Source organism: Aptenodytes forsteri, unplaced genomic scaffold (assembly GCF_000699145.1).
Source record: "Aptenodytes forsteri isolate BGI_AS27 unplaced genomic scaffold, ASM69914v1 Scaffold9, whole genome shotgun sequence".
NCBI lineage: Eukaryota > Metazoa > Chordata > Aves > Sphenisciformes > Spheniscidae > Aptenodytes > Aptenodytes forsteri.
Genome location: NW_008796217.1, coordinates 4,042,147 through 4,064,958, shown reverse-complemented (window position 1 = coordinate 4,064,958; position 22,812 = coordinate 4,042,147). Strand labels below are relative to the sequence as shown.

At 38.6% G+C, this 22,812-nt stretch overlaps 1 protein-coding gene across 1 annotated transcript in view; it reads right to left on the bottom strand.

Annotated features, from left to right (window-relative positions):
- The window catches only part of LOC103906650 (ubiquitin-conjugating enzyme E2 E2), a 216,573-nt gene that overhangs the window by 38,873 nt on the left and 154,888 nt on the right, over window positions 1-22,812 (bottom strand). Inside the window, exon 3 of the mRNA XM_009288604.2 lies at window positions 3,527-3,659. Within this exon, the coding sequence (XP_009286879.1) occupies window positions 3,527-3,659 (133 nt within the window). The remainder of the gene's footprint in view (window positions 1-3,526; window positions 3,660-22,812) is intronic.

The window sequence follows — 22,812 nt, the reverse complement described above, 5'->3', positions numbered from 1 at the left end:
ACGGTGTTTATAGACAGTATATTTAGAAAATACTGAGAACTTTGTATAATACAAACCAAACAATGGTTACACCACAAATGTATTTTAATTATATTAATAAAAATAAAATACATTTATCCAGAATCCACTTTCAATATATTTTTCTTATTTTAAAAATTACTTTACCCTTCCCAACATCCATGTGCAACATACACATGCACGATAACAGAGTGCACAACATCTGAGAATAGGTAAGGAAAAGGGATTGTGGAAATCTTTCTTCAGATTTTAATACACTTTGGATTAGGCCCTTTAACAGTAACTATGTTATGTGACATGGGCATTTGCCTTTGGAACCTCAGGCTGGGTCAAGTAATTGCATCTGGGAAATACAGTTTCTGTTTCTTCCCAGGTCTTTTGTGGTCACATTTTTCGAAGATCAGTTTTGACAGTACTCATTTAAATGTTTCCTTACTTCATAGTAAAAGAGGGCTGAAAATGGCCCACAGAAATCTCAGGAGGAATGTATGAATTCAATCATAGCGAGAAATGTGAATTAGACCCTTTCTGCTATGTACTTACAGGGAGGTAATCTTGCCAACACTCAGGAATACATTTTATGTCTTTCTCAGTACATTCCACAGTCTTGTACTTTATCTCTAGATTTTTTAAGATGATAGAGCCATAAGGAGTGGGACTATACTTAGAAAAAAAATCTAAGATGATCTATTCCCATAACCCTAGGACCCATGATATTGAGAACAGCACCAAATATCACAAATCTTGTGGTGAAGTAGAAGAGATGTCAACACCCAGTGACACAGATAGCACCGTACCGTGAGACCATATGTTACGTTCCACGTACCCACTACCTTTCTTTTGCTAGAAAGAAGCGTGTTGGAGAACATACTTAACCGCCATTTCCCAACAATACTGACTGGCAGCAGCTACCTTATGACAAGCAGTCATCTTCCCACGCTGCTTTGTTCAAGGGATCTCCCACACTATTTTACCTATAATCAGTTTCATAGGGTCTGGAGAATAGGTGTAATGAAATAGCAACAGTTTGAGAGATCCTACAGCAGGACTGAAAATAGGGGTCATGTACAACAGTGGCTGAAGTGAATAGAATAAGAATCCACGTGTACAAAACATGCTAGCGACACAGTCAGTTGTATCTGACATTAGTCCCCTGTGCATATGTACTCATTACTTTCTTACAGATAACAATTTCCCTCATCATAAATACTGACCTTTTAGTAATACAATATGGCATCATCAACTCTCTCATCTTTTATCAAGCAGCACATTTCAATATGATTTATATGCACACATTTCTTACAATAACAATTGGCATCAAGATAAAGGCAGACAAAAAAATCTATTACAAAGCAGGACAAGAACCACCTCTTTGCTTGATATTTCATTAATAAGCAATGCACAGCTGCATTACTCATGTCTCAAAACAACACAGTCGCCAAACACAACTGAGTGTGGACTTAAAAAGTCTTTACCTCATGGTGAAACAGCAAACTGGACCTTCACCTTCTATTTTGAAAGGATGCCTATTGCATATATTGCCTCAAGACTCAACAGATTCAGCAGAGAATGACAAAAGATATCCCTCCAACTTGTCTTCCAGATCTAGTTCTTTACATATTAGGTTTGGATCTCAGAGAGAACTTCAAGCTCTGTTTTATACTCATTAAATCCATTTAGTGGATATGCCAATATCCCCTAAATAATATAATTTTAATTTGATGGGGGATTGAATGTAACCCTTGCATTACAGCTACTACAAACAGACTAAGCCCAGCAAAAAAGCAAACAGAAGGGGCCTGTTAAGACGGACCCTGTATAGCAAGTAAGAAGTCTGGACTGGCCTGGGCTGGGAGGGAGGCAGGAAGAACAGAGCATCACCCCAGCTCAGCGTGCCCAAAGCTTTAACTAACTGAAGGAGAAGTTATAAAGTTTCAAATTCTTTCTTCACTGTGTAATCACAGTTATCTAAATCAGAAAATGTGTGGTCAGCAAGGTGTACAACTCCTGTAAGACTTGTTGGTGACCTCAAAGCTTCCCTAAACTGGAACACTAAAAGTGGGAAACAAAGACAAACTAATACTGCTGTACTGACCCATCTTTAGGTCACTGGCTGGGAAAGTCCAACTTACAGAATGACAAGTACTTTGAATTCATATTCCTCATTCTTCTTTAAAACTTTTCCTGATAATATCAATGTTAACTACTATAAACATTACTACTGTGGCATTAAAATTCTGTTTATAAACACTTCTCTTTCAATAGTTTACTCATGGTAATCAAATAGGAATCAGCTACTCTCTTTTTTAATGCAATACCCTTCTATTATAGACCAACGTGGCATACCAACCCTTTCACAAATGTGTCAAAAAGATGGTAAATGTTTTTGTTCCCATAGCTCCTCCTGGGGAGCTGTTCCAGACCCTTACTCTCCACAGTGGCAAGGTGAACAATTCACCTCTTTTCACTTTGTTTCATAAAAGAGAGGCCCATCAATTTATTTGATTCTATTAACAGCCCTGCAGGGTAAATTTTCCCAGTTTCTGTTCCTGTTAGTGAACATGTGTGTTAAGAACTGCACTCAGTCTTCCAGATAAGGTCTTACAAGTGTCTTGTATATGACAATTCCTTATCTCTACAGGCAATGCCAGAGGATGCATCTTAGGAGTGTATTTGCCTTTTTTATGAATGCATTAGACCGGTGGTTTGTAATAATCCTGTGCTCACGCAATAAAGCCCCGTTTTGACACCATCCCTCAGCAATTATTACTATTGGTTATCGATGACACTCTGCGCTACCCCATTCCATCCCATATCTGTTTTTCCAGTCTTCATAATCACTAGATTTTTCCTGTTTGACGTTCTGAGCCTACTCGATTGTGATAATGATCTGCCACCTTCATGTTATTGGTACAGTTCAATGTTTGTGGTTAGTGTCACTATTGACAGCATTAGAAAATGAATCCAGAAGGAATTCTGTAAACCTCTGTCTTTCACTCCAGTTTCTTGCCTTTGCTGCCGTATTTCCATATTCTTCCAGAAAACTGATGTAAAGCAATTACTTATAACTTAATGAACAATAGTGTATCTTGCATCTGCAGAAGTAATTTATATGGGGTAGTGCAACAGGTGCATATTTTTGTCAGACTGCCACAGACCCCTGGTGAATGGTATGGGTCAACAGGAAAGATTAAGTAAGAGCTGCTTATAAAGGGTGCAACTCAAATATTAATACTTTCATATTAGAAACAAATCCAAATCAAACAAATAACTGCTGGAAATTATGCAACCATTTGCTAAACAAATTCATACCCGTCCAGCTACACTGGCAACATGCAGGCAAATTTTAGGCAGTTATTTAAATTCTTTCCATCAAAATACTCAGTTTAAACATTCATTAGTGCCTTGAAAGTTTTATGTTTCATCCTACAATGATATACCAACATACACATTAAAAAATATCACAAGGAGAGGACTCCTATCAGACTTTTAATATCCTCCTACTAACCTTAGGTGGTTTAAAAGGATAGTCCGGTGAAAAGGTAATGTCAAGGAAGAAAACTCCACCTTCATATACAGACCCTGGAGGCCCCAGTATTGTTGACCTCCATTCATAAATGTTGTCTCCTTTGGGTCCAGCACTAAAATAGAAAACAAAAATATAACATAATAACCACATACAATCAAGAATATACTGCATCAGTTATACTCTACTAGTAGTACCGCTGGTTTTGCAATAACACTATAAGTTAAAATTGTGTATCACATTCATTAAGTTAGCCCTCGATAAAACATGTAACTGGTGTCCTAAGCTCTGTCAATGAAGTGATATATTCAGCCAGGAAGAAGTATTAAAATCACATTATAAATTATTCAAATAAGCACCGAAAAATTCCTGACTGTCTTATCTCAAATATTTTAGTGGGCAGATGTGAAGTATTTACAGTGCAAGGATACAGAGACTTTGCTGAGATGTCTTGTCACCGTCTTGCCTCGCAAGCCATCCTATTTTCACCTACCTCCTCATCCACCTACCTCATCAGTCAGTAGCTGTGTAATTACACACATTATTATACAGCACAGACTGTACTAAAGACTGAGCAGCGTACAAACGACCTTGCAGCTGTACTTTCTAAGTTACTAACCTAAGGTCTCCAGTCACTAGTACAGAAGGCTGCTTCACTCTGCAATCGTTACCCTATCTTAAAAATATTATAAACAGGAAGCGGGTTAAACTGTTGGATTATGTTAATTCAAAGTCCTCGTTTAAAACCACAGAACTGAAACAATATTTAAAATGTACAAAACATAATCCTGTATGTGAAACACGAAAAATCTCTCACCCACACGGTCAATTCCTGAAAAAATAAAATTAAAAACTAATAAAAGTTCTTGGGCATGACTCTTCCAAAAGCCAACACAGCCTCCTTTCATGCAACATAATGCTTGTCCATAGAAATACATATTTTACTCAGGGTGGCCTCTCAAGGAATACGAAGACTTCTTTTTGGTTCACAGCCTGCTGATACCAGTCACTGATACAGGACCTGAATTTTAATTAGGATCAATTGGGATGGTGACTTCTAGATATCTGATTAATATTTTCAGAGGAAGGCAGTGCTGGTAGATATTTCAAATAAGTGATGTGGTATTGTCTTAAGGGATTTCTTGTGAAACAATTCTTGTAATGTTTGCAATAAAGATTTCCACAGCATGCAGGGGTTTGTGAAATAACCCTGTGTGTAGAACAGATGAAAGCTCTTGGCTATGCTCCATGCCTCACAATGTACCCAAGGCATACAATTATACGACATCATGTCATGTTCACTGCTCAACTATTCATTTTGTTCACTGAAAGTTAATAAAATCCTCTTTCACCTGAAATTCCTTGGGCTCCCTTCATTAAAACTTCTGACTGCATGATTCCCTGCATACAACTGCGTGACTTAGTACTGCGCGGTGTACTTCATTAGTCATGGTACCTACACCAATTTTCTATAATAGCTGTTAATGCTTCTTGGCTTTCTAAACTACGTGCTTTCTTAACAAAAATGGGTTACAGAGACTATAACATTATGGAACATTCATTTTCCATCAGCCATAGTAACAAAACTAGCAATTGTTTTAAAGATAAAATCTGGCTTTTTAAGTGTCACAATAGCAGAAGTGTTGCCATACATATTTCACAGTGTCTATAATACATCAGGTTGCTAGCTGCCAAACAAATTTAATTTGCCCAGTTCTCAGTTTGCATTAACCTTTGAATAATAAAGCACAGCTGAGACTGCTGTAAGAAACAAACCAGAGAATGAATAATTAAAAACACCTCCACTGCCTTTAGAAAGACCAATCCCGAGTCAACAGGGAAGGTTTAATTGTGACTGAACTACACATTAAGGGGCTAATTGAACTCTTTATAAGCCCAAACGAATGTGGTCCTACATCAGTGCTATGGTATACAAGGTTCACAGAAAGTAAAACCCTTAAAAAAAAAAAAATCAGGCAATTAGTTCAAATAGAAAAGGCAAGATGCAGGGGCAATCTAAATCTTACACGAAAAAAGCCCATAATATGTGAAGGAAATCCTTCCCCATTTTCTGCAGAAAAATGTTCTAATACTTGGAGAAGCAATGACTCAATTGATGCCAGCAGGTTAAAATGGAAGTGATATAAATGTCAGTCCCAGAGAAATGGTTGGAAACAGCAAGTAACAAAAGCAAGCCCTGTGTTTTTAAGACCTTATTTAGCCCTTTAGGATGGTTGGGCCCTTTTTGGGTTTGAGCGAGGCTTGCTTTTTTGATCAGAACTCTCTCTGACAGTGGCATTTTCATAACTTATATTATTTTTATTTGTTTTGCCTATTTATTTAATTGCATTAACATTTGAAATGAGCAGTCATTAATTAGAATAGTTGGAAAATGCTCCATCTGCCAGTTGAACTGTTTCGGCACGTCCAGCTACAAGCCCAGCCTGATCACATTCTGAGGACGCTGATTAACATTAATTGAAGGTTTTCTTTGCAAATGAGAGATGAAGCTTTATTAAGTATTATTATTAATTTGAAGAATAGCTGGAATTGTATGGAGTGTGGGAAGACTGCTGTTACCGACGTTGCCTGTTAGAGCGCTTGCTGGCAGCCAGGCTGTTCAGCCGATGTAAAATACTGATCCACGTGTACAGGCAACAGCTGGTATTAAGGGCAACAGCACACACAAGCATAGCGTTTTTTCACTTGCGCATTAATAATACAAAAAGTTTGACAGGTGTACTATCTTTGTTTTCCTTCTTTCCTAATTGTTAAGCCTTTTATTTATCCACATTATTGGCAACCAGAACGACGACTCATCAGGCTTCACCAGAGAAAATTCCCATATGTGCAAGACCTCAGCCAGAGCCTTATTCTATAAGGTTTATAATGCGAGAGGATTTAATTGCCCTTCTCTCTACATGGATATCTGCCCAGCACACTGAAGCCCAAATGTTTTACATTCAGTATGATTTATATTCCAGCTCTATTGATGTTACTGGCAACCAAATCACAGATCTCAAAGAAAGCAAACCAAACATCTCAGTGCCTGAAGTTCTGTTATCTTTGGAAGGACAGATTCAGATGTGCACCCGCTCAGCAAAGGGCAGACTAAATCTGTCTTGAACTCAGCTGACCCAGGGCCAGAGCATACGCATGCTGCCTGCTACTAACCCGCTGCTAAATCAGTCAGCTTCAGGGGACAAGTAACAGTGGCTGTGGCAGCTCCAGGTGGAAGTGGCTGAACTATAAGGATAAGGTGGTTAGGAGAAGGACAGGTCTGCTGTCGGACCAGCAGCGCAGCCTCCCAGTTTGAGCCCAGATGCTGAAACGCTAGCGAACCCGCAGGATGAGGCAACCAAGGAGCCCAGCGAGAAGCACGCGGTGTGACTCTGGAGCTGGCACTCCCAACATTTCCAGCGTTTTCTCCCAGGTGGAATTTGTAACATAGGACCGAGGAGGTGCAGCTGAGCATAAAGACCCTGGAGACCTGACGTTATCAATGGCTTGTCAAGAGCTAGCTCTCTGCTGTCGTTATTCCCCTATAGCTGATGAGACACTGCACAGAATATTGCCTGGTTTACCCGCTGGGGAGGCTTTGCTCACTGGAAGAGCTGGGGCGGGTGGACATGGAGCCAGCCTTCTTCCTCTTCCAGAATGACATCAGTATGGGCGTATGAAATTCAGGACAAAGAAGTCAAAACACGTAAAACGGTCTCCTTTGTATTTCACTCTCCTTTGCATCTCCTTACATATTCGAGTTCTGCCACTGCTTCCCACATACATACTTGCAGGTGAAATGTATGCACATCAGTTACAGTTAGTAGCAAAATACTTTAAATGCTACTATAACTGAATTAATTTTGCTTTAAATATGCTTAACGCACTGAGTATTTTCTATTTCCTCAACATGTTTTAGGCAGGCAGTCACTTGAAAGTAGTGCTGCTAAAAACTGCTTGTCCACTACAATCCATTATAAACACCAAGCTTTCCCTGCATTTAGAATATCCTGAAATATTAAATTGAAAATGATGTATTAGGAGACTTCTATAAAAACAACAGCATCTATGAGACATACCAGATAAAAACCTATCTGGAGAAGTTACGGAAGTACAGTTGATTTTTAGTTTTATCGGAGCTGTGATTTGTATATAAATTTACTCAATTTCCAGATAATAACTCAAAAAAGTAAAAATACAGAAATTCAAAGAAATAACAGTATCCCACATGTTCATCAAGTAGTTGTATGGAATAAATTAGTCAAAATAATATTATTATTTTCTAATCTAACTTATGTTTCTTGATGAGGGATCCCCTGCTTCCCCAGCGTCTATAACCGGAGGTAGCATAACCTTATACTGTAGAAAATGAGGACTAGTTCAATGCCTTCCCTTCCATTCTTGGTCTCTGAATCTTGCTGGTATCTACTTTTAAAGTGTAACTGTACTCTTTAACACAAGGGAAAGGCAAGCCTATAGCACAAAACAAAGACGTAAGAAAAGGAATTATAACTTAAATTGCCTTCTAGTTCCGACACACTAACAGTGTGTGTGGGGAAGTGATCACGCCAAATAAAACAGGAAAGCAAGATGGCTGGGAGGCCCTCCCATTCCTCAGGACTCAGAAAGAAACGGAAAGATTCTTCTGGACTAGGTGAGTTTAAGTTCTTTTTTATCCTCATCCTTTATAACAGGGTAGAATAAAGCAGGACCAGGATATTATACTAATTTTGTCCATGAACTCACTTTCCATGGCATTGTCTGTGGCAATTAATTCTTATTACTGCCTTATCTAATCTGAATTGACTTAGCACACAGAAACACACATCAGAACTGGGGTTCCCCTGTATTAGTTGCAGTCCATGGAAGATGCAGACCCTCTCAACCATCTTCGGTAACATATGACAGCAGAAGGAAGAGGGATACACTCAAGTCTCTTCCTTTCATTACATGGAGCCTTGACTTCACTATTTAAGAGAATTCCCTCTGAGGACAGAAGTTCACCACAGAATTATCTCCATTTATAAGACACACAACACTTTTTCTTGCAATCCTGTTGCTTGCACATCTAACAGTTATGCTGGAGCAGATCCTGCCTCTAGCTGTCCTCCATGAATGCTTCTGGGAAGCCAGTTGCCCAGAGGGCAAAGTGGATACAAAAGTATTGGAAGATTGGCAAAATAATTTCAGAGCACAGCTGGTGAGGGAAGAGGATGGATGTGACAAAACAGAAGACTGCAGATTCAGCTTTCAGTGAGATACGTCTCTTGAGAAGCTCATACGAAGCCTCATTAAAATAAACCCAGTACATACCTCTGCTCTCTGTTTTGAACAGAGTGCCAGTACCGAAACTGGTCCTAAGCGAAAGTGTTGCTTTGGTCTGTACCACAGCTCGGGGCTGTACCCATGCCTGGGGACAGCCACAAGACCAGCAGTGGGGATGTGCTGGCAAAGCGGTTGCTGGATAATCTCAATCTGGGAAGGAGTAAGTCAAAAGAGCTATGCTGACGCTAACATCACCAGGTGACTCAGACCCACCTGCACACCCAGCCCAGCCCCGTTCAACAAAATGCAAAATAGTGCCATTGAGGAGCATTGGCATCACAGCCCCGTGAGCAACCATAGTTGTCAGCCCTGCTTTCCCACTGCTGTGTGTCTTTGGCTTTGGGATGGATACAGACAGTGCCAGCAGCACCAGTTATCTGTTGAATTTCTTCTGCTCTTCTCCCAGTTCTCTCTCCTCTCCATTCTGGAAGCCCACCTGATCCACCACCTCTCGAGCCTTCACCCCTTCTCTTCCCTTGTCACTGACAGTTCTTCTTCGTAGAACCTGTATTTTCTATTTTCTGCTTGAGGATGGTCTCTCCCACCCCCTCTCTGTATGGTGATAATTCATTGCTCCTTCATCATGGTGGATCCTTTCTCCCTTCAGGTACATGCAGATCTCCCTCCCCCTAACACCCTCTTTCTTTTTCTCTCATCAACAGCCATCAACACATCCTGCTATTTTTCATCTTTCTCCAGAAAGGAGGAGGTGGTGGAAAACGGTGCAGGGGGATTTTATTACAGTACAGCAGTTACTCATTTTGTTTCTTTCCTTCCCTGTTGCCCTTCTTCTGAGATGTAGAAAATGAAGAGCAAGCAGAGCGGGTGCTGCAGCAACAGTGGCGCAGGGAAGGGAGTCACAGCTGCCTACCCAGATGCTACAGTGATATCAGTAGGTACTTTTATAAATGTATGTAATAAACAGTTGCCACAGCAGCCAAAGGAACACATTTCTACAAAACAAAAACAAAGAGATAGCAGCGAGAACTGAGACTGCCTGTGGCAATGGGCACAGTTGTACAGTTAATAACACCTCTGCTATGAATAAAATTAGCAGGCTAGTCTCCAAGCAGTAAAAGCAAAGAACAATTAAAGAAATAAACCCCTTCAGAATTAGAGATAAGTGCTTAGTTCGGCTATGATATTGATGACTTAAAGTGTCATCAAGAAATAAACCCTCCCCAAAGTTGTACCTTTGGAATGCATAACCTTTTCTTCATTTCTTTTTTCCTGAAAATCTGCTGAAAACTCCTAAAATCTTATTTCTTTTTTTTTTTTTTTTTAATATTTATCCTCATCTCAGTTCCTTAATCTAGATGGTGCAAAAAGTGCCATTACCAAAATACTGGAAGATGCTCATGGTTCTTACTAGTTATTAACTAGACCAAAGCTAGAAATTTTTCAGCATTAAATTTGATGCCCAAGAGATCTGAATTACTCTACGAAAATTAACAATATATATACATTTTTAAACAGTTGTTCATTTTACTTTAACTAGACACTATATATATGTAGTGAAAAAGCTTGGCTTTCCATGATCTAACACTCAAATTTGGGTCTATGCTAGATCCAGTATTTTTGGTCACCCTGCAATATTACTGGGAATTTATGTCTTATGTATGTTGGAATATCAACATAATTAGATGAGGTAAGCCCGATTTTTGGGTAGGCATCTTTCATTAGACTTAATTATTCATAATGGAAACCAAGAGTGAAGTGACTGGGCTACTTGTCACTCAGAAAGGCTTTGGCAGAAAGAGAAACTTCAGGCAAATCCCTTACACCCCTTAGTTTCCATTACAGCAAGAGAATTCAGCTGAAAAATTTGGATCAGACTTTTCCAGTTCTTCCAGTTTTCTGATTGAGACCATCTTTCCATAAGAAACTTTAAAAAAAAAAGTACTTTTAGGCAAGCAGTAAGAGAAGGAGGATATTAAGACATTTTTCTAACTCATGCTACAATTCCTCCAAAGTGGTTATATCCTTCTTTCATCAAGTGCTTTTTATTGAAGCCAGTTACCATTTTCATCTACACTTTGGAACCAATGTGTTTGTGGTAAACGCGATCGGAATATCTAGGAAAACTGACCCCAATGAGCTGTCAAAGGAGCAGTAATGTATTACAGGATAACACTAGATATTGCTTCTTATGCTTATTGAGAGCACTTGAATTCAGTATGGTACGGCATTTTTTCATTGTCAATCTTCTCTAGTTTCAGCAAGGTGTTTCTAGAGGTCCATTTATCACCCAAAGCGATATCCAGTTTAACTTTGGGGCTTCCTGGCACTTTCTTTCTTGCAACAAACCCGCAGCACACCAGGTCAGTGTGCCGAAAGTCTGTATGAGGCAAATCCTTTTTTTCTTGTGATTAACTTTCTCTGCCCTCCTGTCACTGGAGCGATTAAAAATTATTGGCTAAAGCTGCTGAAGCTGTGTTGTGTTTAAAATTAATAAGTTTTGGCCACAGTAAAAATAACAAATAGATTAAGACCAAAGCAAATATCACTTAGTTGATTTTATTATTCACTTCTAAATAATACCACTAAAAATTACTAAAAGTATCCTAGCACTTTAGCAGACTGGTATTATTCAAAGAGTACTTTGATGCTTTTATTCTCCAAAGTCCTGTCTTCAGACCGTTCCTGTGATAGAAACCATCATGAAGAGAACTGCTGCTTAATGCACAAAACAGTTATTTATATTACAGTATCTACAGCAATTTATTCATTGCAAACACCATTACACAGTGTATGATCACAGCGTGCTGAGTATTCACAATGAGATTTTAAAAATGGCAATTTTGTTAAGTATTCTCCACTTTGTTCAGCTGAACAAAATTACATAAAACGCTTCACAGAAGGCTTTCCTTGTTCAGCGCCGGAAACAGTCATTTGCCTCCTATTACACATCTATGGGCTTGATTCCCTTTTGCCACATCTTTTGTTTCTTTTTCTTTTAAAGTAATACCACTAACTGTAGTTCCAGCTCTTTTATACCACCGGAAAAGGACTGTATAGTTTAAATAAGATAAAAATATTTATCATCCTGATTTGCCTTTACAGTAAATTATATCAAGTATGACTTGTAGCCGTATTTTAGCAAAAGATGAAAAAGACAAGTAACTAGGAATGAAAAACACTACAAGTATATGAACAGACATTCCTGGGACCTTCTAATATGACCTCCAACCTTGCAACTTGCAAAGTGATATTATTTCCACGTTACTCCCAATTTGCTTTTCCTTGAGGTTTTTTCTTTCCCAGGATTACCACTTATTTTTCAAAATGTAACTGCTTTTTAATTTCACAACATTTCCCCTTACCCACAACAACTGTAATTTACCACTCTATCTTTTCTAAGTTAAACAGAAAACAAGACACACAACAGTGGGGTGGCACCATCGGGCACTGTATTTTTAAATTCTAAATCTAATTTAAAAGGTGACTGAGTGCAGACAGATAGCACAGAAACCCCATAGCAGCTGGAAGATTTAAGAGGTGCAGTAGGGAAGAAAGCATTCTTTAAAACAGCATTGACTTTTTAGTTTCTGTGGAAACCTTAGAGGCAACGCAGGACAGAGAGGTAGACAGGGCTAAAGCAGACCAGCTCAAACAGACTAGAGAGACTTGTCATGGATGGGTGCAATATACCGAAAGCTTTGCGTTTGAAATCCATTTGATACGCTGATTTGGTCACTTATAAAAAAAATTATTCCAAGCTCCTGCTCTTCATCAGAAATGATGAAAAATGAAAAAAAAAAAAAAAAAAATCATTCACAAAATATTAGCAATGAATGGATCAGCTGAACTTCAACTAGTGTCTCCTTCACTTTCTGATGATGGACTGATGATTTCATGTAAGAATTTTTTTTAAGTCTTATCCAAAAGAGATCTCTACAGTATCTTACTTTACGAAATAATAGTGTAATGATATTCTGCAGTAGTCAGCCATTTCAGTAATTGAGAATGATTTATACAGCATTATTTCTAATATATGTACACACACATTTTCTGATTATTATGAATACTATAAGCAAGGCAGTAATATTTTTCAATGACTGTATATTCTCTGTTCCTCAGAAAGCTGGTTCTGTATAACCACTAGTCATTGTATCTTTCCCCTACTTGGAAATGATTTATCGAACTGCCTATAAAGAGGTTTGATTTGCTCAAGACTGTCATCTTTAATAATCCTGTCTACAGGCAGTTGTCTAAATAACAACGTGGAAATTTTGAAACCTTATGCAACAAGAATAATTTTGTAGCTTTTTTCCTGAAGTGGCCCGATTCTGAGATTTCCTTTTGTGATGTTTTAAAGACTTTAGTTTCTTTACATAAGCTGCTTGCAAAACTCTCCCAAAATATGAATAAGGAAAAGCAATAAGAAGAAGAATTAAAGAAGCTAGTATTTACAGAGAGAGAGAGATATCGCAAACACACAATACAGCTGTGTAACCAAGAAGTCTGCTCTTTGGTCCATCCTGTAAACAGAGAAACAGGCTTGAATACAGACTTCCCTCATTTCAGTGAGAGATTCACACATGCTTACACGTGAAATGCTTGCTTACCCAAGGAAACAACTCTATATTATGGCATAGATTAACTAACATGATGTTAAACACATTATAAACCAAGTCATTTCCTCCTGAGTAAACGAGCCTATAAAGCCAACAGGCACAGAAAAAGGAAATTTGATTCTGAAATCCATATACTTCAAAAGCAGATTCCTTTTATTTAGTCAATTTAGTTAAGAGGCTGTCTTATTTCTCCAGATCTCTGGTAAACAGAAGAAAACACACTTGGAAATTGCTGGCAAACGGACGTGTTTTCACAACATTTGTTCTTCATTTGAAATTATTCTCTTATTTCAAATATGGAGACCAGCCATAGGTCCAAGGTGAAAGAAACCTTAAAACGTCTTAATTTTTGATTGAGCCTGATTGTCCCCACTGCAGGCCACATTCTGACTTATCAGAAGAAAACACCATTTATAGGCAATTTTCTTTGCAGCGTCTGTGAGGACTGAGCAATTTACACCACTTGACTGACTAGTCGAAATAAACGGGGATCTGGCAAATTCTTGGGGAATGTTTACGTGAGACTGGGACCCGGTAATGTGGCTTCTTCTACTTCAGTAGAATATTGTTAAGACTTTTTAACGTACTCTTTCTCTGGGGTGGGGGACTCATCTGGATCCATGACAGGGTAAACAGAAAATAAAATATACAGAAATTTCTCATTTTTCTATCAGGATAATTTTCTCCTAGGATCTTTTGGGAGAGTCTCTGGGGCTGAGGTTAGGAAGGGGCTTACGTAGGACCGAGCTTTCTGTTCTGAGGTTGCTGGAAATCCTCTCAAAGTCAGACCTGGAGTTACCAAGTGAACTTGCTCAAACAGTTCCAGAAACTGGTTATGCCACAGACTTCACTATAAGAACAGGGTCGTTCCAATGTGTTTTTCAGTAAAGGTAAGCTTATTTGGGACAACTGAGGCTACATTCTTTTCAGTACACAGACCTCCACTGTGCTCCCAGGACCAGGACTTCTGATTAGAAAACCCTTCCCTATAAATGTCTTAGTTTCATCCCTTGCTTTATTCAAAAGCATTAGGATGGAAAGATGGAAAGTGGTCGGGGGAAGGATGATGGCAAAATCGGTTCAAGAAAAGAAGGACGCTCGCTTGTCATTTGAAAGCCGTAATGAAAGCGTATGGCTGGAAGGAGAGGTCCTCAGCCTCCATCCTCAGGATGGGAAGGCAAACAATCGGTGTGCAGGTACCTGCTTGTGAAAGCAGTCTTCACCTTAGAGCTGGAGTTGGGGAACTCAGATCTCCACAAAATCCCTCTCAAGATTTCAAGCAACACTTCCACTGCTGTAGGCCTCACACATGATCTACTCTAGAAATGATGCCTTGTCTAATGAAGAATCAACATTTCTAATTAGTAAGGGAGAACCAGCATTCTAATCTGTAAGTCGTAACCAACGACTCTGTCACAGAAGAATTAAACCTCACATATATGACATGTTTTTTTTATAACCACAGCGTATGTTCCCTACATCAAGATATAATACCAACAACAGTTGAAATTGCCATTATAATTTCCTTGGCAAACAAGAACTTGGAATCCTTACTCACACAGATGTTTTTTGCATGATAAAACCTACATTTATGTTATTTACTTTCCCATTTTCAGTTCCAGCTCATCTCCCTCATTCAGCTGCCGATGATACCTTCTCTCATCATTGTTTATTCACTCGTAATATGACTGGTTGTGTGCATTAAGTGACAAACGACCAGTCTTTGAGCCAGAGCTACCACCACGAGGAGAACCACAGAACACTACACTAGTCACGCTGAAATTCACAACGCAAAAATAACATGTAGCTTAACCTATGAACACTAGAGTTATATTACTTACCTTTATCATGCGTTACTGCTTATCTTTATTACCCTAATCACGCTTGTTTAAGTCTTGTGTATTCAAAGCAAACAGTTGGAGCAAATGGCTATGAGCTACAGAAATGTTCATCTTGTGGTCTCTGGTTCAGTGCTAGCCTATAGATGGCTTCTGTCCAAATTGTTCATACTCGGAGGCTCTTTGGTGGTCTGCATCTAATGAATAGGTTTTTTACCAATCCGTTTCTTAGCGGACAAATGTCCCAAGTCATAAGAATATCATTGCTGATTGCAGCCTCGCTGGCAACTCTGACTGGGTGGAGGAGGAAATACTCTTTGGCGGCATGTGCTAGCTCTTGGTTGAGGCCCTGAGAATGCTGTGGGAACATATGCCAGACAGCTGCCTGTCTTTACCGGTTATTCACAGGTTAATTAGGAATGTATCTGTACTAATCGCTGTAACGATCAGTTAGGTACTCTTCACAAACACCATGTTCGGTGTAATAGCTTTAACAGAAAAATATCCTGCTTTTGTTCTAACGCAGAGGAAAGGCATGGTGGAGATATTTCAATCCATATTACTGTTTAAATAACTTGGATATGATCAAAATCAGCAATGGCTCACCTGTACTGCCTGTGATAATTTAGCAGAGATCTAGCCGCCTGAGAAAGATTTAAATATACCACTTCATGTATTAAGAGGAAAGTGTTCCTCTGTCAGATTGTGTTGAATCACAACAGTGTGCATATGTATTCTTGTCACAGTTTCTGCACTTTTACTGGTTTTGATGCCTTCAAAATAATCTTTTTTAAAATTAATGTACTTGCCAATTGTATATTCTGGAAGGGAGAGCAGCTGTTTCCTCACAACTGTACGCATAGCCTTTTGAAGAAAATTTTGTTTATTAATAGCAATCTGTTTTTCATAGCTTCGCAATTTCTTAGATAATAGGGTAAAACACAATTTTCCTTTCATGTTCTCTGCATACTGAAGAGACAGATGCAATTGCAAGAGACTACTTTTGCTGAGGGCAAAACTTAGTACTGCTTAATGTGACTTAATGACTAAAAAATGTGTATCATTTATAGATGACATCTAGTACTCAGCTAAGATATTATTATGGTCAATGAGTACTCTTCCCTGCCAGTTAGTAAAAGGATTTGGAATTAAATCTGTTTTTATTTTACTTGTTCAAGTAGACACACTGAAAGCAACCGAGCTAACCACATGAGTAACACAAATGGGATTTAGTCTTTGCTCCTAATCTTTTTCTAGACAGAAGCTCACATGTAACAATATATATTTTAACTCGAAACACAGAACTGGGAGAAAGAGGGAAAAAAACCCAGGACTGAAGAAAGGCTATTTTACAGCTACATAGACATGTAAACACCTCCAGGAACTTTGCTTAATAAGGCCAGCTACTTTCAGCTATCACTCCACGGCCCGTGACAATCTTTGCATGAAAGCATTTCTTTCTCCCCCAGGCAACACCATCAAGTTAGTGCAGTTCCCTCAAAATGTATAAATGCTGTATTTAAAGCTAAATGTATAGCATATGGAGAACTGGAGCTGTGCTCTGGAGAGCATCCCCCTCACCCACCCGAAGGCACTCAGGCACGCCAACAAACGTCCTTACGAAATGTGACAAATATGATAGGGAAAATGTCAGAATACAGAAATTTCCTGTAGATTTTAACTCGTGTTAAGAGACACTCTTGTGTAATAGAGATACCACAGGGTCCACAACTGACCTTGAATTACCTCAAGACATGACGTACACAATGAAGTAGTCAACTCAGCAGTGTTTAATACATGAGCACTGTTTCCCTTACTGGATACATTACTTAGTTTTTCCTAAAGATACCAAAGTGATTTACATGTTTCTTTACCAAATTAGGTGTATTCAGCCCCAACGCAGAGAAGTTGTGAGTGACAGTCAACTTTCCTGGGAAGCAAAGGCTCAATCCTGTGCACTCAACAGTTGATCCAGTGTTCAGTGATGCCAGCGATAAAATTCCCACTGACTTCAATAGGTTGAAATGCACAAAAAAGAACACTTACAAGCTGCTTATAAGCACATAAAATGTGCATGCAGTTGCGCTTGCAATTTTAAAATCTTCTATTTTTAGTGAGTCTTGTTAAAAAAAAAAGTCTTGCGTGTGCAATTGTACATTCAAATTTATGTTGACCTACTTTAAATTGTTTTCAGTTTATCATGTTAGACAACATATTCTAAAACTGTATCCTCAGAGGATCAAAAAAAACCCACCCCAAACCTTCAAAATCAAAAAGCAGCGGATGGTGGTCCAGTCCCCACAACCACCAAGCTTTGATCAAGGTTTTTCCGTTACAGCAATATTTTAGAATCATGCAAAAATATGAACCAAACTTGTCGGTTGACTTCCATTCCTATCACTTTTACAAGGGTCTGAGATTGTGCAGACCAATTTAAATACAATTCTCTAAAATTCAGAACTGAAATGTCATTTCACATGTGAAATAAGAAAGTGCAGTAATTTGGGAGGTCTATTAATTTGTTTGACAAAACTAAATTTATTACATTTGTGGCGTATGTTCCTTCATAAGCTTATATTCTCTATTTAAAGAATATTTCTATTTTCATTTGTGTTTTTACACTTATTTTCAAGTAATTTTATCTAATAGGGATTAAAAAGTCTTGCGTGTGCAATTGTACATTCAAATTTATGTTGACCTACTTTAAATTGTTTTCAGTTTATCATGTTAGGAAACATATTCTAAAACTGTATCCTCAGAGGATCAAAAAAAACCCACCCCAAACCTTCAAAATCAAAAAGCAGCGGATGGTGGTCCAGTCCCCACAACCACCAAGCTTTGATCAAGGTTTTTCCGTTACAGCAATATTTTAGAATCATGCAAAAATATGAACCAAACTTGTCGGTTGACTTCCATTCCTATCACTTTTACAAGGGTCTGAGATTGTGCAGACCAATTTAAATACAATTCTCTAAAATTCAGAACTGAAATGTCATTTCACATGTGAAATAAGAAAGTGCAGTAATTTGGGAGGTCTATTAATTTGTTTGACAAAACTAAATTTATTACATTTGTGGCGTATGTTCCTTCATAAGCTTATATTCTCTATTTAAAGAATATTTCTATTTTCATTTGTGTTTTTACACTTATTTTCAAGTAATTTTATCTCTAATAGGGATTATTTTTGGGTTCAGGACTCAAATCCTACTACAATTTTAAAAAATTGGAACACTTCTACATGAATATTTTCTCTGCAGAGGTAAAAAGTTAAATTGAGTAGCACTAGACACGAGAAAATGAATTAGTAAACTGAAAGAAAGATAATAGGTCTGGCTTCAAGGTTAACCTTCTGTTATTTATTGTAGGTTTGTTTTTTTTTAAAAACTTCTAACAGTATGCCAATCCAGTGCTCTGACTTGCTGTGCTACCACAGCAGAAACTACAGAAATAGAAACAATGTCTAAAAATCCCACCCCCTTTCAGAAACCCACCCCTGCTCCGTAGCCACTCCCTCCTAAAAAATCCAGAGCAAAGAAATAAATAGCCTTTCTGTTGAAAACCAGGAACCTGAGCTCCTGGCAAACTGACAGGTAAAGTAAATTTATCCTCCTCAGAAACATGAATGTGTGAATAAGAGGTGTTCACAAATGTGAGCGGCCAGCTGCCTCCTCGGCTGTGACTGTAAATACTGCGTTTAAATACAGAATCGAATTATTTACAAATAGAAATTACACACAGCGTGTCTTTCAAAATCTGTCTGCCATTATCCAGAGGTTTTTTGTGGTAAACAAACCAGCATAAACAGTGGGAAGTAAAAGTGGTTTAAAAATAATTTTATTTTTTGCAAATGAAGCAGTATTAGCAACATCAACAGCTACTACTCTTGTATTGACATTGCTGTCTTATTTTATTCCTCTTACTTTAACTTCATAAAACCAATAAATATATTTTACTTCATAAATTGAGGAAAGCCTGCAAAAAGCAACTTTTTCTCACTTTGTAAGCTTTGGAGAATTTATCTAAAATATTGTAACACTCAGAAGCCCATACATCTTATTGTATAAACAATTTTACGTCTGAGCTTTCATGTATTTCCAAGGCAGAAGAGATTTAGTGCAAGTTACATGACACTGCCACAAATACAATTTCAATTTATGGTTACCAATTTAGGCAAATTAGGATTTTGCAACAATGTTAATTGAAAGTTTTGTATTGACATATCTCTTGTACAAAAAATCAGATACTTTTTTCATCCCTTTTCACCTCTGTTTCCCTATTATAGCCACAAGTATTTTTCATTTGTGGGCTATAAAACATTACAGTTATTCATTACATATGGCATTGGAATACTTGTTATAGCTATCTAGTGTACATTTCAATACCAAAATACATTTCTCAGTTTAATACACTACTAATGAATCAAATAAAATTCAAGTGGTTTGGGGCTTCAACTGACACTTTAACTTATTACTGCAATAATCACATCATGAGCAGAAGTGGCCTTGTAACTCTTACTCTATGTTCAGGCAGTTGTAGTGAAACGCACCATAATATTTTTGCTCTGTGATTTATAATTACTTCTAAATTTCAGAAAATTTATTTACACGCCCATTGATATTATTTTTAAGGGTGTTTCTGTTATGCTAGCCACCACAGATGCCCAAAAATAAACATCCAAAAAATGCGTATCCAGATATACATCCAAAATTATTTTTTTAGCATTTTAAACAAAAGACTTCGCTTTATTAAAACACTTCACACCAGACCTCCTCAGCAGAGACTGACCCAGAACCAGAACCTCCTCAATGGGGAGTGGGGCTGGGCAGCCCCTCCCTTGCCAAATAGATTTTCAAACCCTTTGACAACCCACGCTTAAGACGTTCTTCACTCATTCAATAACATTACTTATACATGCACACGGAAGAAAAAAGAGAAAGGTTTGGAGCAATACCCAGTCCTTTGCTGTGGACTTCCCGCCACCGCCAAGGAGAAGACCTGGACTCTGGGTGTTAGGGAATAATTTTATAAAGTTACTTCTCTGCAGTCACACGTAGCACAGCTTGCAGTCATTGCTCTACAATATTTAAAACTTAATAACATGTTGCTGCAAATACTTTCTACTGGGTGACGCCAATGAAAATATTCATAGTACTATAAAAAGGAGTCATTAATTATCTTCAGGTCTTACAAAATGTTAGGACCTAGTACCAAAAATACATATGGATGTGAACAACAATGTTTGGTGCACATGAAGCTACTTAAGGAGACAAGCTCTTCAGGACTCACGCTTCCAAGCTGCAGCTTGCTGGTTTTGACAGCAAAGTGAAAAGTTGCATTCCAGGAACTGAAATACTTTTTTTTAATATCATTATTTTTCAGCCAGTACACTACCAGGAGGCGCTAATAAGCAAGGCCTATTTAGTTCTGTTGGGCAATGAATAAACTCAGTTATCCAAGGATGGAATGTTTCAGAACAAGTCCTAAGAGTTTCGTGTTGGATTTTCAGGAGGTGTTGTTGCTTTTTGTGGATATACAGCATGAGGTCAGTACCCACAGCAGGCACAGAATACAAGGCTTGTTATCAGCTCAGGGAAACGTTACAATCAGGTTTTCATCTGTTCAGCAGAAGTTCAAAACCGGGATGTCCTGTGTGAAACATCTGCATCTGCCGCCCCACGCAACAGTAGGAAACACGTTCTAGAGCTGGGGGTGAAGGGACCTAACCTCTTCACCACACCACCTTGGTGTGCTAGTGGCTGTCTGTCGTAAATGACTCTTTCAACTATAGAAACAGGTTCAGCCTCATTGCAATATATCCTGCGGGGAGAGGAAAATGAGAAAACAGACTGTGGTACTTCTAATGAGTAGAATACTTCAGCCCATATTCAGTCAGATTCACTGATTATAAGGCATCTATTTACTCTAAGCTGGGCGAGCAAAATCTCTGTCAATGGGTAGAATAAACAATGGGTAGAGTGGAACCATTTGTAATATGCTTTAATTGGCAATTTTCCCTTAATGAATAATACAACATCTTTCATACGAAGATTCTGCAGCTCTGTGATTTTTTGTCCCTGTATTAAGAGATATGAAAACTGATGCACAGAATAAATTCTCTTAATAACAGGGCTTAGAATACATCCATTATCACAGGGATCACACTTGTCTTCTATAACCACATGAATGCAACAAGAGCAAGAAAGTAATGTAAAACACCCACATACTTAAAATCAGCATCTTTTCTTCAGAACAGATGGCAACATAAAATATGAATTAAGAGTAACTTCACATAAATTAGGGAAAAAAGCTTTTTTGAATAGTAGAAGATACCTGACTGTTCAGAAACTGTGTTTACACTTATAACGTTTCTTCTGCATGAAGGTATGGCCTGGAGGTTCAGTCAACAAAGAAGAATTGCATATGTTTTTTGTAGGCTACACAGAGGCTTGCAGACTAGACAGATTGACAATGCCAAAATGTCACTGAGGCTGTCTTTCAAAGGGACAGCTGAAGGAGTTCTGCACAAATTTAATCGGCTCCAGGGAAAAGGTAACCTGAAATGATGAAGTCCAGTTGACTGGGTGCGTCCAGGAGCTGAAACATACTCTCACAGAAAACCGTTGGGTGTTGATAAGGTGAGTTTCGTTGGTAGCTGTACTATACAGTTTAAAGTAACTGCAAAGTCTCAACTGAAGAAGTTTTAATTCTTTATCTTTTAAAAAGGCTTTTATATGCTCTGTTCTTCACTTAAATTGGGCAGTACCTATCCCTCAAGGGTCTGTACTGGAACCAATACTATTCAATATCTTCATCAATGACATGGGCAGTGGGATTGAGTGCACCCTCAGCAAGTCTGCAGATGGCACCAAGCTGAGTGCTGCAGTTGATAGGCTTGAGCGAAGGGATGCCATCCAGAGGGACCTTGACAGGCTTGAGGAGTGGGCCCATGTGAACCTCACGAAATTCGACAAGGCCAAGTACAAGGTCCTGCACCTAGGTTGTGGCAATCCCTAATAGTAATACAGACTGGGGTATGAATGGATTGAGAGCAGCCCTGCAGTGAAGAACTTGGGGATATTGGTGGATGCAAAATTGGATGTGAGCCGGCAATGTGCGCTCGCAGCCCAGAAGGCCACCATCTCCTCTCTGCTCTGGTGAGACCCCACCTGGAGGACTGCGTCCAGCTCTGGGGTCCACAGTACAAGAAAGACATGGACCTGTTGGAGCACGTCCAGAGGAGGGCCTCGAAAATGATCAGAGGGCTGGAGCACCTCTCCTGTGAACAAAAGCTGAGAGACTTGGGGTTGTTCAGCCTGGAGAAGAAAAGGCTCTGGGGAGACCTTTCAATATATAAAGGGGGCTTATAAGAAAGATGGGGACAGACTTTTTACCAGGGCCTGTAGTGATAGAACAAGAGGTAACAGTTTTAAGCATAAAGACAGTAGACTTAGATTGGATATAAGGCAGTTTTTTTTTATGAGGGTGGTGAGACACTGGAATAGGTTGTCCAGAGAAGCTGTGGATGCTC